General features: G+C 39.6%; 1 protein-coding gene across 1 annotated transcript in view; it reads left to right on the top strand.

Moving 5' to 3' along the window:
* Positions 1 to 17,542, top strand: part of AP2B1 (adaptor related protein complex 2 subunit beta 1) — a 100,639-nt gene that overhangs the window by 61,965 nt on the left and 21,132 nt on the right. Inside the window, exons 16-18 of the mRNA XM_081110863.1 lie at positions 731 to 877; positions 2,227 to 2,372; positions 3,375 to 3,504. Coding sequence (XP_080966989.1) covers positions 731 to 877; positions 2,227 to 2,372; positions 3,375 to 3,504 — 423 coding nt within the window. The remainder of the gene's footprint in view (positions 1 to 730; positions 878 to 2,226; positions 2,373 to 3,374; positions 3,505 to 17,542) is intronic.

Here is a 17,542-nt window from a genome sequence, read left to right as displayed (position 1 = left end):
GCCACCACTACTAGCACTGCACCAAAACTTGTATAGCAGTGTATGCAGAATAGCGAGGAGCAGAGGGAGACCTGGAATCTTTGGGGTCATACGTCACGTGGTCGAGGGGCATCTTTAGGGATTGGTGCTCTAGTATTTACACAGTCTTTGTTTTCCTGACGTTAGAGAGCTAAATGGAACCTCCCATCTCGACTGGCTAATACCTTTATTCTCTGGTGTCATCTTAAAATACTTAACAGAGTCAGTTGGGCTGAGAGTGAGACTCTCCTTGTAAGTTAGTTCTGGGGATGGGAATATCCTCCTCCCACAGGAGAGTTTCCTACTAGATATTTATGCCTAAAAGGGAGAATAAGACTTGCTGGACCCAGTGGGAATGGATCTGCTGTCTAAGTTGGATGCTTCTCCTTCTTTCTGTAGAAACAAACTTTTCTCCTATAGGGTACTTAGAGGCCTTTTGCACAGAATCATGGAAGCTAAAATTGGAAACAAATAAAAAATCTTGGTCACTGTGTTTCTAATCCTACTGATTACTTTCTCTTGATAGAACCTAGTGTTTATCTTATCAACGATGATTAAAAGGACAAAGAATATACTAATTCAACTCCTAATAATATTTTGATTATGGTGTATTCTTATTGATTTATCAGTATGTAGAAAATATGTAGAAACATTGTAAGGGCTATTAATCTGTTCTTCTTGATCCGCTCCCCTCCCCTTTTTTTCTTTGCAGGTGGGACAATCCTTCATTCCATCATCAGTGCCTGCAACCTTTGCTCCTTCACCTACTCCTGCTGTGGTCAGCAGTGGTCTGAATGATCTATTTGAACTCTCTACGGGGATAGGCATGGTACATGGTGGATATGTGGCTCCTAAGGCTGTAAGTAAAACAACACTTTCTTTTTATTTACATATATATATATATATATATATATATATATATATATATATATATATATAGTTTTCTTCTTATTGATTTCAGAGAAGAAGGGAGAAGGAAAGATAGAAACATCAATGATGGGAGAATCATTGATCAGCTGCCTCCTGCACACCCTTTACTGGGTAATAAGCCCACAAACCAGGCATGTGCCCTGACCGAGAATCGAACCGTGACCTTCTCCTGGTTCATATGTTGGCGCTCAACCACTGAGCCACACCAGCAAGGCAAAGCAACACTCTTAAGGACGTGACCCAAATTACTTAGTTTCTATCATTTGTGTTACTTCCACTGATAATAAATTCAAGGTTTGGGCCCTTGTTTTGTACAGTTTAAGAAAAAGATGAAAGATGTCCTTAAACTTAGCAATAGGAAGTACTATAACCATTTTTATAATCAGAGTTAAAATTGGCATTACTAAGTGAGTTTTGTTAAATATTGTCTAGTTTGTCGACACTGAAGTCAATCTGGTATAAATTTGATATACCACAGGGGGAAAATACTGTATAGAGAAATAATATTTTTATTTATCATTCCTTACATTCCTCCTTTCCATTGATACTACATATGGATTCTGGAGTGCTTGTTCAAATTTGGTGTACCTTTATAGAGTTCTGATTTAGGTTTTTGTCATTGGTGTTCTTTTAGTCTCAGCTTTACTTATGTCATGCTCACATAGAAATTCAAAAAGGGAAACTACCTTTACAGTAGTTTGGGGGCCAGAGGTAGGTAATGAATGAATTATATAAAGAAAATAGGTATTCAGATTATTTAAGCAACATCTGAGTTCTTACTGTTTACTGGAAACTATAGCAAGAATTAAAAGTATATATAAGACATAGTCCTTGCCCTTGAAAGTTTTGGTAATGATAAAAAAGCCTTCAAAGATTATAAACATGCATTTTCATTAGTAGATTCAATGTCTTCCCTTTCAAGCCTTTCACAAAGCTACTAACAAAATCACCGTAATTATCTAAGGAAGTGAAATTTCATCTTTATTTTAAAAAAATAGCATTGATGCCGAAACCGGTTTGGCTCAGTGGATAGAGCGTTGGCTTGCGGACTGAAGGGTCCCAGGTTTGATTCCGGTCAAGGGCATGTACCTGGGTTGCGGGCACGTTCCCAGTAGGAGATGTGCAGGAGATAGCTGATTGATGTTTCTCTCTCATCGATGTTTCTAACTCTCTATCTCTCTCCCTTCCTCTCTGTAAAAAATCAATAAAATATATTTTAAAAAAATAGCATTGAGATAAATCTTACCTCATTCCATTGAACTCTATACTGTGTTTCAGGTCTGGCTGCCTGCAGTAAAGGCCAAAGGCTTGGAGATTTCTGGAACATTTACTCATCGTCAGGGGCACATCTATATGGAAATGAACTTCACCAACAAAGCTCTGCAGCATATGACAGACTTTGCAATCCAGTTTAACAAGAATAGGTAAGAAATAAGAGTCCCCAGCTAGATTCATGTGTACCTTGTGTCCAACAAGAGAGTGTTCCATTAACGATGGGGGGAAATTCTCATGTTGGCAAATGCTAGATGTAGAGGGAATGCTGGCTGTTGTGCATCTATTGGTTGTCGGCTTCAACTCTGAAGGCCCTAGGGAATTTTGCTGGGAAACTCATCCCTGTAGAACAAGGACACCAGACCTTAATGCCTTCTTAAAGGATTCTAGGACTAGAATGTTTTTACCAAAACATTTTATTTTAAAAAATATTTTTAATTTAAATCCATTTACTCATTCAACAAATAATTGTTTAGCATCTGTGTGCCAGACATTTCAAGGTACTGAGATTAGAGTAGTAAACCAAGCCAATGTGTGTCCAAAGCTCACATTTCAGTGGGGATAAATGGACTTTGGTTGATGTAAAAAAATATAGAAGACAGTCAGTGTACCCGGTTAGTTGAATAATTAAATATAAGCTGACAGTCTGCTTTTAGCATGAATTCTCTGCTTTAATAAGGAGAACATGAAGACATAAAATGTTGATGTCCTACAGTTCTGAGACATCACGGATTTTTATTCATTGTGACTCAGAAAACTGGCTGTTAGACTTTGATGGCAGGTCTGTTTATTCATAAATACAAGATATTCAAACTTGTGTCTAGCGAAGTAGTAATTGGACCCCTAAAATAAATTTAATTTGTCAGTAACAACTTACTGACATAAGAAACTTTCAGAGTCAGAGCACTAGCAAAGTAATTCTGTCCTTATGACTGTTTATCCTTACTCAAAATCATTTAATAGAAAACAGAAGTTATATTGTAACCAGTGTTATAGTAAATTAGATTTGACCATCTTGGGTCTTACTATGCCTTCATTTAATATTGTAAAAAATTATGTTCCTTCAAATGGAGTAAAAAGCCATTGAAACCCAATGATGCAGCTAAATCCTGCCTCCTGAGTAACTTCTAGAATTTCTTCATCCTCTCTCCTAGCTTTGGCGTCATCCCCAGCACTCCCCTGGCCATCCATACACCACTGATGCCAAATCAGAGCATTGATGTCTCCCTGCCTCTCAACACCTTGGGTCCAGTCATGAAGATGGAACCTCTGAATAACCTACAGGTTCGAGTTTTACTTCACTCAGGGTACAAGTTGATACCTTGACAATTTTATTTTATTATGTGTGTATGTATATAATTTACATTAGATTTGGTCATGGAATCAGATTTGTAATAACTCTGTGGTGAAGAGTTTTATTTATTTTTTAAAAGTCATGCATTAAAAAAAAAAGTCATGCATTGACATGGAAAATTATTCTTTTACTCAGACATTTAGAAACTTTTAAAGATCGTTTTTACAAACCTTTTGTTTTTAAAACTTACATAGCAAATTTGAGTGTCATTTATATAAAAACTAGAGGCCTGGTGCATGAAATTACTGCACGGATAGGGTTCCTAGGTCTGGCCGGCAATCGGGGCTGATTGGGGCCATCTCGCCCAGTCCCAATCGGGGCCAGGCCAATTGGGGCCTGCTGGCCAGGGGGCAGGGACCGCGGGAGGTTGGCCAGGAGGAGGGATGGGGGAAGTTGGCTGGCCACGGGGAAGGACCCCGGGAGGTTGGCTGGCTGTGGGAGGTTGGCTGTGGGAGTGCACTGACGGCCAGGGGACAGCTCCTGCATTGAGCATCTGTGCCCTGGTGGTCAGTGCGCCTCATAGCGACTGGTCGGTCGTTCAGTCATAACAGTCGCTTAGGCTTTTGTTTATACACACACACACACACACACACACACACACACAGATTTCACCCTAGCTAGTTTGGCTCAGTGGATAGAGCATCGGCCTGCAGACTCAAAAGTCCTGTGTTTGATACCTATCAAGGGCACATGCCCGGGTTGCAGGCTTGCTCTCCAGTAGGGGGCGTGCCAGAGGCAGCCAATCAATGATTCTCTCTCATCATTGATGTTGCTATCTCTCTCTCCCTTCCTCTCTGAAATCAGTAAATATATTTTAAAAAAAGATTTCAATAGAGAATCGTGTGGAGGTTATTAAACACACAACCATGTATAGTTAGTTATCTGGATTTAAATATCTGTTGTTAACACATATCTATGGTAAGTGTAGTAGAATCTTAGAGGAGTTCAGAACTTTATCAAGTCTACAAGAGCCTCTTAATCTTGAAAACATTGTAGTTTTTAGAATGTTTAAGTCCTTATTTAGAGTTTTATTCCATTTTCATCTACTTTGAATTTCTTTTTGAAATATAAGCTTTCTGGGGCTCAAACAATGTGAAGGCAGAGTAGTAAGCTTATGACCTGAAACTATAGCAGCCCTGAATGGGTATTAATAGAGATAAAAGCCCTGGAAGTTGGGGTTGTTTTCTGTTGTTATTGTTGTGTTGTTATAGCACAACTTATTTCAAATGGACAAAACATTAGTGTCATTTACTGTATCTTAAGATAAATTGCCTTTGAATGGGAGCTTCCTTTCCAGTACTTTGAGATGTACAAGATGTATCTAGAAAACTTACTACTATGGAAACTGAATGGGTTGGGGAAGGACATCTGGTTTTTCTTTTTGATTAATTGTTATAACACTTTCCTTCAGGTGGCTGAGGGAATATCATATTTTCTTTAGACATCATTAGACACCAAAGCTACTACAGGGCAACTTTTATGCTATCTGAACTCTGCCGTTTTGCTAGCGCTCAAATGGCTCTTGGGTCCACTACCCATTAGAACTATTAACTCCATCCATGTTAATTTTTGTTACAAACTTACAAAGGGAGGGGGTGCTTCTTGATATTTAGGTCCATATTCTATTTTAAGGCTATATATTTGGTTTTTATAAATTATATGAGCTGCCCTAGCCAGTTTTGCTCAGTGGTTAGAGAGTCAACCCATAGACTGAAGGGTTGCAGGCTCAGTCCCGGCTCCAGTTGGGGTGTGTGTGTGTGAGGCAACTAATCGATGTGTTCCTCTCACATAGATGTTTCTCTCTGTCTCTCCCCTTCCCTTTCAGTCTCTCTGAAAAAAAATCAATGAAAAATGTCCTCGCGTGAGGATTAACAAAAAAAAATTTGTCTCAGCCCATGGTGGCTGTCATCTTGCGCCACTATCATTCAAAGGCCAGCCTAAAAAGATGCCTTGTGAAGGATAATCTGAAGACACAGCAAAGAGGATTGGTATTCCCATCCTACCAAGAACTTGAAATGATAGAATAGTCTGAGACTATAAAATATGTTGGGGTAAAATCAGCTGCCTCCTGCACACCTCCTACTGGGGATGTGCCCGCAACCAAGGTACATGCCCTTGACCGGAATCGAGCCTGGGACCTCTTGGTCCGCAGGCTGACGCTCTATCCACTGAGCCAAACCGGTTAGGGCTATACAATATGTTTAAAATTACTAAAGAAAAATACCAACCTTCCACTTTCCAGTCAAGACAGGTAGGATTCCATTGCTTACTCTTCTGGAAATACCAATGTGAGATACTACTACTGGTGGTGAGACATCAACAGTAAAATTACTTGAAGTTAAAAACTAATGTTTCTCAGTAGTTTAAATAGCGACAAAACAAGCTTGTTTGCCAGTTCATTAACTACCTTGTTGCTGCAATCGTTGACTGCCTCTTCTTCAGCAAAGGGTATAATGATTTAGAATGAAGGTGGGTGAGTCACAATATAAGGTTGCTCACACTAGAAGAATAAAACAAGGATTACTGTACAGATGGAATTGGATATTACTATGATGAAAGTAAAGTGTTAAGGGGCTTTTCCAACATAGAATCCCAAAGTAACTAACCCAAATCTACATCTGCTTTCTTTTTATTGAGATCTAACCTCCTGTTGGCCCAGAGAGCCTCTAGCCTAATATTTGAGGACAGTCAGCATGAGTGCAAAATGCTTTACTTTAGAAATAAGAAATGGAATCTGGGTCACAGAAACCAGGGCAAATTTTCTGCTCTTAAAAAAGAAACAGTAAATAAATGAATGTCAGTTTATTTTCCTATTTGCATTTTCATTTAAGATTCAATGAAATGAACTTCCCAAGTAGCAGCCTTCATAATAGACTTTGAATCTTAGTCCAAACCCCTCCCTCAAAAGTTTTCATTTTTACAAACCTGTCTTTATAACGAGCAAACTTAAACATGTTCAACCTAAGTAGAATGTAATAAAACATCTCAACTTCTCTAAGAAATATAATTCCATCTGTAGTCAACTGCTGATCATCTTTTTCTCATGGATTCTCCTCTTTCAGGGAATGTCATAATTATGGCTATTTTCTCTTTAATTGGGATTTCCCAGTGGAGAAAATAACCAAAAAACTTGAAAAAAGAGAAACTTTTTCCCACTATTAGCAGCTCTATTTACTGTCTGCTGATGGAAGTTGCAACTAATGGTTAGCTTAAGGTAGGTGGGTAACTTTAGATTTCACTTCCATTCTCCCCTTATTCCAGTATGAACAAAAAAAATCAAATCCTAGATCCAGATAAAGCCAAATCAAGATTGATTGACATTTAAACATTATATTTGCATAATATTTAAATTGAAGAGCTCGTGTAGGAAAAGTTAGTACTTTTTTAGTACTACAGACTATAAAATCGTGGAGAAAGAGGAGGGATATCTGGAGGTTGAGGAAATGATATTTTGAATGCAGTGTGTGATTTAGCTATTTAGCCTAATTTGATATCTTTATATAGGACAAGCAAATCAAACCCAGCTTCCAGAACTTTAATATGACAGTAAAAACACTTTTCTTTAAAATGTTCATCAGACTACTTGTTGGCTTATAATCTGTTTGAAACACTATTGAAAGGTTAAAAAGACACTGTTTCCTCTTAAAATGTAAAATAGATTATACTTAGAGACACAAATACTTAATAGAGATTGGAATCTATGAAGTTTTTTCTACTGTACTGATGTTGGTTGTTTAAAAAAAAAAAGCCTTGTGAATCCAAGTTATAATTATTACACAAAAAGTCTGAAGCCTGAGCCAGAACAGGCCATTCATATGGAAAAGCCACTGCAAACAGCTTGAATGGGGCTGCAAATTGGGTGGGGCAGGGTCTCAGATAGTCACCAGAGCAGGGCAAATAGTGTAAGCCAGGTTGATGGAGACTCAGATATGGTCACTGCCTGTCAGCACTGTGGCAGGGAGGTCTCAGCAAAGGAATAGTGGCCACTGCCAGCACTTTTTTCTGGGAGAAAGCTGCCCCCCAGCTCTTGCCCTGATGCCACACAATTTAGATCCTCTCCATAGGTCCCTAGATCCTTTCAAGTTGTTGCTCCAGCACTGGAGTTCAGAGAAAGTGAATCCAAGTAAGTCTATGCACCAGCCCTTTAAGAGGAACTGCCTGGGTCTCCAGCAGCTTCCATGTCATTCATCCGCAAACCCTACTGATGTTTACAGGCCTAAGTAAGTTATGGGGACTTCTCTTCCTAACATTGGAACCCTGGGCTGAGGCATCTGGTGTGGGGCTGGGACCCCTTTCTCCTCATGGGGAACCTTTGCAGCCAAGATATACCTTCCAATTAAAAAAATACCACAGGTGGATGTCAGGCCAACCCATTCCATACCTCCACCCCTCCTACCAGTCTCAAATGTGCTTTCTTTACTTCTCTAGTTGTAGGACTTCCATTCAGCCAGATTTCAGGCAGTTCTAAATGATAATTGTTCTGTGGTTTAGTTGTAATTTTGATGTAGTTGTGGAAGGCTGCGAGTACCGTGGTTACCTACACTGCCATCTTGACTATCCTCCTTCTCATTATTTCTTCAATTTTTTTCCTGCCCAGTATCTCTCTACTCCTTCCATAATTCCAATTACACATATGTTAGATCACTTGATATTGTTTGTCGGGTCACTGAGGCTATTCTTTTTGTTCTTCAGTTTGGGTAATTCCTGTTGATGTATCTTCAAGTATACTGGCTTTGTTCTATAGACTACAACCTTCTATTAGATCCATTCAGTATAATTTTTATTTCCGATATTATACTTTTCAGTTCTAGGATTTCCATCTGGGTCTTTGCTAGAGTTCCTCATTTGTTCACTCCAGATGACAACTGGAGAACCTGGAGCCTACTCCTCCTTTATCCCTCTTACTCTCTTTGGCCATCCCTTGGGCCTAAGGGTATGCTTATAGACCCATAAGAAAAATGACCAGTAGAAGTATCTGAAGAAGGCCTTGGAAACAGTATTATTGCTGTCTATCTAGAAAATTCTTGTGTTCTAGCTGGAAAGTCTCTTTGGCCTTGTGCATTCCTTTATCCATGGGTTACAGGGAGGCCAGAGGAGGATTAGTGTGTGGCCTTCTAAACCATAAGACCCAGGACAGGATCCCCAGCTCATCACTGAGGGCAGTTGGAATCCTCTATGCAGTACTTTATTTTTAGGTTAGCTTATTTCTTCCAATTTGATTCTCTTGTCTACTAAAAGCTTTCTGTCAGTCTTCTAGGGGCTAAGTTGGGAAAGAGGGCTGAAGAGTAGCATTCAGCATGCATAAATTCACTTAATCAACCACCCCTCATTCATACCTGGCATCCCCTTCAAAGTATCATCTATTGAATCATCTGTAAAAGAATTAATCTTTACACCTAGCTGGTTTTGCTCAGTGGATAGAATGTTGGCCTGCGGACTGAAGGGTCATGGGTTCAATTCCAGTTAAGGGCATATGCCCATGTTGTGGGCTCAAACCCTAGTAGGGGGTGTGCAGGAGGCAGCCAATCAATGATTCTCTCTCATCATTGATGTTTCTATCTCTCTCTCTGCCTCCCTTCCTCTCTGAAATCAATAAAAATATAATTTTTTTAAAAATTATCAATCTTTAGTTTTATGTAGGGGCTGAAGGGCTAAGGTACCTTAGAATGGTGGTAGGGATCTAGTACTCTCACAGCATCTTAATCCTCTTTCCTTTAACATCCCCTTTCCTCATACAGATTCAGAGGTGCTATCAGTCTTAACCCTTTGAGAATTCTGTGGTGTTACTGTTAATTTATTTTACAGTTACAACATTTTATTACTGTTGTAATTTTTTTCTTCCCTATCTTTATTAATTTACTAGAGGCCCTGTGCATGAAATTCGTGCACTCGGGTGGGCGGGAGGGGTGGTCCCTCATCCCGGCCTGTGCCCTCTCACAGTCTGGGAGCCCTGTGATGGATCGTCCCAAAGAGGTAGGCCCTGCCCACCCAACCAGGGCTCCGTGATGGATCGCCCCAGCGGAGGGAGGCCCCACCAACCTGGGGCAGCCCGCCAGTCGGTGGCCTGGGCCTCCCTCTGCAGGGCGATCATGGGGCAATGGATGGGCCCTGACCAATCGCATCACACCTGCCTTGGCTGGCCTGGCGCCAGTGGGTGTCATAGCATGGTTGTCCAGATGGTTGTTCCGCTGTTCAGCCGTTTGATCGATTTGCATATTACGCTTTTATTATTATAGATGTCTTTAATTTTTTTTCCTTTAATTATGCCAGAATTTTTTCCAGGAGAAAAAATTTTAATGTGATTTTCAGTCTACTATTTTTATCTGAAAGTCTGATAGCACCTTCATAAAAATGTATTCTTTTCTTCCATCTATATTATTTTCAATTAGGAGCTTTAGTTAGTGGTGAATCTGTGGATTAAGAATTGGTATTTTTCACTTATAGGGTATTATGAGACTGACAAATGATTTCACTTATTTATGAAATCTAAAGAACAAAATAAATGAAAAAATTTGAAACAGGCTCAGATTCAGAGAGAGAACTGGTGGTTGTCAGAGGGGAGGCGGTGTTGGGACACTGGGTGAAAGAAATGAAGGGACTAGCAAGCACAAATTTGTAGCTACAAAATAGTCACGGGGAGATTAGTGAAGAATGGGGAATACAATCAGTTGTGATAACTATGTATTGGTGCCACTTGAAATGTTGGAAATATGGAGGGGGACACTATGTAAAGCATATGATTGCCTAATCACTAAGCTGTACACCTGAAGCCAGTATATTTAAAAAAAGAAAAAGTATTGGTCCTTCCCTACATATAGTTTTTGTTATCTTTCTGTCTATCTACCTATCATCTTTAAACCCCACATTAGTGTTGTAAATAAGGGGATAATATTAGGGAAAAGAAATAATGTCTCGGCTTTTTTCTTTGAATATCTCTTCTAAAACAAAGCAGTATTTCATCAGTTGTATTTATTTAACCTTTGAATGACTAGGGCAGAAAGTGCTGAAGATGCTAGCTACAAAAGACACAATCTTACAGTCCTATTTATTCATATCCTTATGATCTTTGTCAGCCAAAAGGTGTTGGGTGTTGTGTGTGTGTGTGTTTTTGTTTTTTGCCAGTGTATGGTCCTGAGAAAATTCTGTCCCTTGCTACTCCTACATTGCAGTCCCAACCTGTGAGAAAATGAGTTGCAGATGGTGCCTGTCCCTGATATTTCATGTCTTACATATGTCCATTCACACTCAGAAAGCCCACAGCGCTAGCTATTGTACCAGAAAAAACTGGTAAATGCTTCCAAATGGAAAACTTTTTCAGGAGCTTCCATCAAATGAAGCAAACCAGCTTGGCATCTGCTGACTTTTCTTGACTGTTGTGCAGGGCAAACAAGTTCAGTATTAAAGCCTCCTTTGGTCTTTCAAGATTCACAGTTGAGGACTGTGCACTCAGATTGCTTTTATGGGAGCACATGCCACTTAGTGGTTGAGTCCTTGACGTGGTGGATCTTATGGGAACTATAAGAGATCCCCAGATTAGACAGGTAGATCCAATGCTGAAAATAACCCCTAAAGACAGAACAGAACATGAAATATTCCATTAGCAAATGGAGGCGATGGAGTTTTGGTTATAAAAGATGAAAACATTTTTTTACCCAAGAAAGCAAAAGAGAAAATTACTTTCTGTGATTTCTACTTCAAATTTTATCAGTTTATTTGTGTCATTTAAACATATCCTTTAAATCTCACCTGAGAAACAGAGTATCTTATATACGAATATTTCATTTCTTACTTGGTTGTTGTTTTTGAGAACACTCCTTATCCTTGTCAAGATATCAAGATTCTACTAGGCAATATCTTTTATCTTAATGCTAGAGGCCTGGTGCACGACATTCGTGCAAGGGGGTTGGCCCTTGCAGCCCCAGCTTCATCCTGACAGTTGTTCGGCTGTTCGGCCTAATTAGCATATTAGCTATTTATTATATAGGATAACTAGCACTCAACTTGCTTCTTAAACTCTTTACGAATGTGTCTTTTAATAGCAATAAAAGTGATTTGTGGGTTTTCATCTATAAAAAATCCCAGCCAACTTAATATTATGATAGTAAGTTGAGAGTTGATGATGAAAAATGGCATCAGTTTTGTGTTTCTGGCTTGATAAATAATTGGAAAGTAGATTCAACCATATGATCTTTATGTAGTAGGGGACTTCCCAAAACCTTAATATACATTATAGGTCGGAATTAAAGGGAACTCACTGGGATTTTCCAGAGCTGGATTGAAGCCCACTTGAGAGCCATGTCCTTCCCTCATACATATGTATACTTTTATATTTTGCTGTAGCATTATATTCAGTGAGATAGGGAAAATTTTGCTTTATTCAAAACTTTTATGTAGGGATTATGCATAGGCTTTATGTTATTGAGGCTCATACATCTTGAAAGTAAAACTTGAGAAAACCTTTGAGCCTTTATGCAAACATAATGAATATTAACCCTAACCGGTTTGGCTCAGTGGATAGAGCATCAGCCTGCGAACTCAAGGGTCCCAGGTTCGATTCCGGTCAGGGACATGTACCTGGGTTGCGGGCACATCCCCAGTGGGGAGTGTGCAGGAGGCAGCTGATCGATGTTTCTCTCTCATCGATGTTTCTAACTCTCTATCCCTCTCCCTTCTTCTCGGTAAAAAATCAATAAAATATATTTAAAAAAAAAAAAGAATATTAAATCTCATGGTTGGAAGAGATAACTTTTTTGTTGTTAATCTGAGGACACATCAACTGGTTGCCTTCTGCACGCGCCCCGACAGGGCAGGGAGGAAGCAAACCAGCAACTGAAGTACGTGCCCATGACCAGGAATGGAACCTGAGGCCCTTCGGTGCACAAGGCGCTGCTCTATCCACTGGGATGCACTGGTTTAATGTCTGTTTCAAACCCTATTTCTGATGGAATTTACCGTATATGAGCAGTGATTTAAGTCTCAACATCTATAAGAATACTAATGATTTATTACCCTAAAATGGCCCATTTAATATTCCTAAAACTGTTAGGAATTCATTTATATTGAACTGAAATATATCTTTAAATTCTTTAAATTCTATCTGTAGATCCTCGTTTTACAGCTGGAGTTTTATAGACAAGTTTCTTTCTGAATCAAGGTTTATGGGGCCTGAAAATTAGTCAAGTGGGCCTATAATGAAAATATACTCAATCTGAATATTTTTTTTCATTTTTATTCCACTTCAGGAAAGCCTAAATTTATGGAAGGACATTTATTTGTATGTACTGCAAATAAATGTCCGTCTATTGTTCTAATTTTAATAAAAACCAATTAGAAGTAAAACTGGTAAATGTATTTAGTATCAATTACAGTTTGGAAACTAAGGAACATATTATTTAATTAATTTTTTTTTTTAAGTGTGAAAATGGATGGTGCTCCTTGGTTTCGTGGCAACATTTCTTTTCAGGAACCATTGAAGGAGTTTGGAAGTCAGGTACTCCAAATATGAAAGCATAGAACTTCTTAGTTCCATAGCTCGCGCTGGGTTCCTAACAGTAATTTCTGTCGCATCTCTGCACATTGTCCTGCCATGTACCTAATCATTTTGGTTGCCACATGCCCTTTTTCTGTCCAGTAGGCACACCTGTGAACCTACTTGATTTCTGACTTGCTGTTAACTAATCTAAGACTGTATCCTTATTGTCTAGAACCTAGATTAGGTTCTAAATCAGTTTTACTCGAGGATTTTAAAATGAATGATGTTCATTCATTCTTATTACAGAGGTCTGTTTTTTCTATTGAGTTTCCTTGGGTCTTTTGTCCCAAGACATACCAGATTGGGGTGTGGAATAGCTAATCACTTTAACTGGTAGTTTACTAATTCTGTCTTCACCATTTTATGATTCAGTACAGTATATATTGAGTGTATTTTAAGTTTACCAATAAGCCCTACACAGCAAACAGTTCATATTGTTAATGTAAATAGTATTCTAAAGTGCAAAAACTGCAACTAAGGGCACATCAGCCAGTCCTATCAAGGTACACAAAGCTGTCATTAAAGGGAAAAAAATAGAGATTGATACCTTAAGGTCTGGCAGAACCTATTTAAGGTAAGACCTTACGTTTTGGGGAATTTGTCAGGCAGAATGAAAGGCCTGTGAAAATATTGCTGTTTATTTCTAGCAACTGAAACTATAGAGTAATTTTGTGTAGACTTCTGGAGGAAGAGATAATTTGGTGTTTATAACCAGATTGGTCAGTATAGTATGGCAAGTGGGTTCTGTACAGGCAGAAAGAGAGTACATGTACATTTGCTGCAACTTTCTGATATATTTTGCCTAACATAGAAAACTTTTTAAAAAACAAGAAAACTACCTGGAGCAGGAACAGATGCAATATATCTTAGCATTATCTTCCCTTGACCTGGGTTCCTTGTGAGGCACGCAGCTCCCAGTGACCCTCTCCACATAGGTATATCCTATCAGAGTTTGTGACAGCTGTGTACTCATAGGCCACACCACCGCTGTGTTATACTGAGATTTACATCGCCAATCTGGAAGAGCTCGTGTTTATATTTTTCTAAGCAGAACCAAAATCCTGACAATGGTCCACAGAGCCCTGTGAGATCTAGCCATGCTACTCCCTCCCTTACTCCACTCTGACCACACTGGCTTTCTCACTGGTCTTCAGATGGGTTTGAAATGGGAGACCATATTTAACCTAAAGATGGTAGGTCTTTTTGGCATTGACTAGAAACATAGAACAGGTAGATTTAACTCCAGCCGCTAGCAGAAAGAGCCACGTCTGCTTGAGTCTCAGATGACATTTATCACACAGTTGGGAGTCAGTGTCATTAAAAACCTGTCCCTCAGAGCCATGCCCCTAGGATCTATTGACTAGTTGGCGTGGAGCTGGAAACCCATTAGAATCATCATTTCTCAGAGAAATGGAGATGGTCAGCGTCACTGCCTGGTTTTAGGTTGGACCAGCCTGTAAATAATCCTTCCAAAAGCTAAGTAGAGAGCAGGAATAAAAGAAAAAATATTCTTCAGAGACTTGGAAAGGTCACAAGTGACATCATGGAAGGGTAGATGATATACTCTCAAAGGTGAGCTGTGTGCCACTTGCCTTGGTTTTTCTTGGGGCTGTGCTTCCTGTGGTTATCTGTGGTGAGAGGCTGCATTTGCCAGAGTTCAGACTGAGTTCATCTAGTACCTTTTTATAGTACTTTTGAGTACACTGGAACAAGGTTAGAATATTAATTTAGCCTGTTCGTCTCCAGCTGTGCCACCATAAAGAGGCTGCAGCTACTGCAGCAGGCTTCCTATACTATGGAAAGAAACTAATTGCTGGTTACAGGTTGAAGCTGACAGGCTGCTCTTTCCACAGCAGCCACTGAAAGTAACTTTTAAAAATCATTATTATCCTTAAGCATTTATAGCTTCCTTTTGTGTTTTCCGAGTGCCTCAGAATCATTTCTCTTTGCTCTTCCTATTGATGTCCATGTGAGGCAAGTTAATATTGTTATGGCCACATGTTGCACGTGACCAACAAGGAACAGAGTATTAGGTAATCTGCTCCTTGGTACCATCTGTGTGATCTGCTGTAGGCATCCTCAAAGTAGAAGCTCAGGTGTGCATTCTGTCCCTTAGCTCATTGAACCCATTTCTTCACTACTTGCTTTTAATTTGGTGTATGAGTATTAATGGGTTTTATACTTACTGACTACAACTTAACAGTAAAAAATACATTTTACATAATATATATACACACACAATACATACATAAAACTGAAACACTTTCAGGAAACATTACTTACTCTTCATGAAATACACTATGATATTTTCTATTCTCTTTTTGATGCCAGTTCCAGACCACTAAATTAATTTTAAGAACCACCATTTGGTTGTGACCCACAGTTGTTATTGATTTTTAATCCTCACCCAAAGATGTGTTTATTGCTTTTATTTTTAAAGTATTTCTTATTAATTTCAAAGAGGAAGGGAGAGGCAGGGGGAGATAGAACATCAATGATGAGAGAGAATCATTCATCAGCTGCTTCCTGCAATGCCCCACATGGGATCAAGCCTACAATCCCGGCATGTGCCCTGACCAGGAATCAAACCATGACCTCCTGGTTCATAGATCAATGCTTAATTGCTTTTAGAGCGAAGGGAACAGGGAGAAAGAGAGAGAGAAACATCAATTGGTTGCCTCCCATATGCACCCTGACCGGGGATCAAACCTACAACCTACGTATATGCCCCAACTTGGGATCGAACCTGAAGCTTTTTGGTGTACGGGAGGATGCTCCAGCCCAAGCTGGGGCATGACCCATAGTTTTTAAAAATGCACTGCTAAGGAGGTACTTGAAACTGAAGAATACACGTGACAGATTTTTCTGGAGCATCAGTTTTACTAAAAAGTAAAGGAGAAATACATTTTTATATTAACATATATAGATGCATTATGGAATAGCATGCAACTGCAAAGAAATTTTGTTTTTATGATGGGCTACTTAGTAGTATACTTCTAATCCTGACCCTTCTTCCTACCTCCACCCCAGTATGAATGTCCATGCTTCCCTCTTCTGTTAAGGGACAGAGACTAGAAAAAACTTGAGAAGTGCTGTTCTTTTGGAAACTTTAGAACAAGTTTATATCTTGACTAAACCTAAATGTTTGTTCAGAACTTTGAATAGTATATTTTACAATCATTATTTATATTGTGTACTTCTACTCAATATGAGTGCCAGTTCCTGTTCTAGAAACTGAGAATACAGAGTGAACAAGAGGCAGAAATCTCTTCCTTATGGAACTCATATTCTACTGGAGGTGGGACACGAGGCATGGGGACAGGCAGTAAACCAACAAATTAGTAAAATAGTATGTCAGATGAGAGCAATGGAGAAAAATAAAGCAAATTGAAGTGGGGAGTCCTAGAATTGGAGATTGAGTGGTGTAATTTTATAAGTATTTGGTCATGCAAGAGCTACCTGAAAAGATAATCCTATACTAGTATAATAAAAGCCTAATATGTTAAGTGTCTGGTCATCCAGTCGGCCATTCAACCAAAGTGTAATATGCTAATGATATGCTAAGGCCGCTCAACCACTCGCTATGATGTGCACTGACCACCAGTGGGGGCAGATGATCCAACCAGTAGGCTAGCTTGCTGCTGGGGTGGAGCCCTCCCGCAGTCCCTCCCTGGCTGGCCAACTTCCTACATCCCTCCCTGGCCCCGATCATGCACTGGTGGGGTCCCTCAGCCTGGCCTGTGCCCTCTCACAATCTGGGACCCCTCGGGGGATGTCGGAGAGCCGGTTTCGGCCCAATCCCGCAGGCCAGGCCAAAGGACCCCACTGGTGCACGAATTCATGCACCAGGCCTCTAGTATTTGATAAAAGTAAAAACCTAAAGGAGGCTAGGAATGAGCCGTGCATATTACTGAAGGAAGAGAATGCCAGACAAAGGAACAGCAAATGCAAAAAGCCATGAGAGAGGAGTGTGCCTGGCATGTGCAAGGAGCTCAACAACAGGCTCCTGTGGCTGACATGGAGCGAGCATGAGAAGAGTCGTAGCACATACAACCAGACGTAATAGGCATTAGGTTATAAGCAATTGTAACTTTAATTTTTATTCTGAGTGAGATTGGAAGTCATTGGAGGTTTGAGCAGAGAAGTATTTGTGAGCTGACCTACATTTTAAGTTTACTCTGGCTGCTGTGTCAAGAATAGACTGAGGAAGGTAGGTGTACGGAGTGGGGAAGGCAAGTACACAAGCTGGGAGACCATTAAAAGGCTTTGCAGTATTCCATTTCCTGAGTTTGGAAGGACAGCAGGTTATTTTAAGGACGAGGAGGAGAGAGCAGGAATTTATTTTGGACATGTTCATTTGAAATACTATCTAAGTAAACATACCAAGTAGGCAGTTGGATATATACGTGATAATTGATATCTAATAGACAAAGTAG

Source organism: Myotis nattereri (assembly GCF_964212035.1).
Source record: "Myotis nattereri genome assembly, chromosome: 16".
Classification (NCBI taxonomy): domain Eukaryota; kingdom Metazoa; phylum Chordata; class Mammalia; order Chiroptera; family Vespertilionidae; genus Myotis; species Myotis nattereri.
Note: the sequence above shows the minus strand (reverse complement) of the source record. Positions and strands in the feature narration are given on the sequence as shown.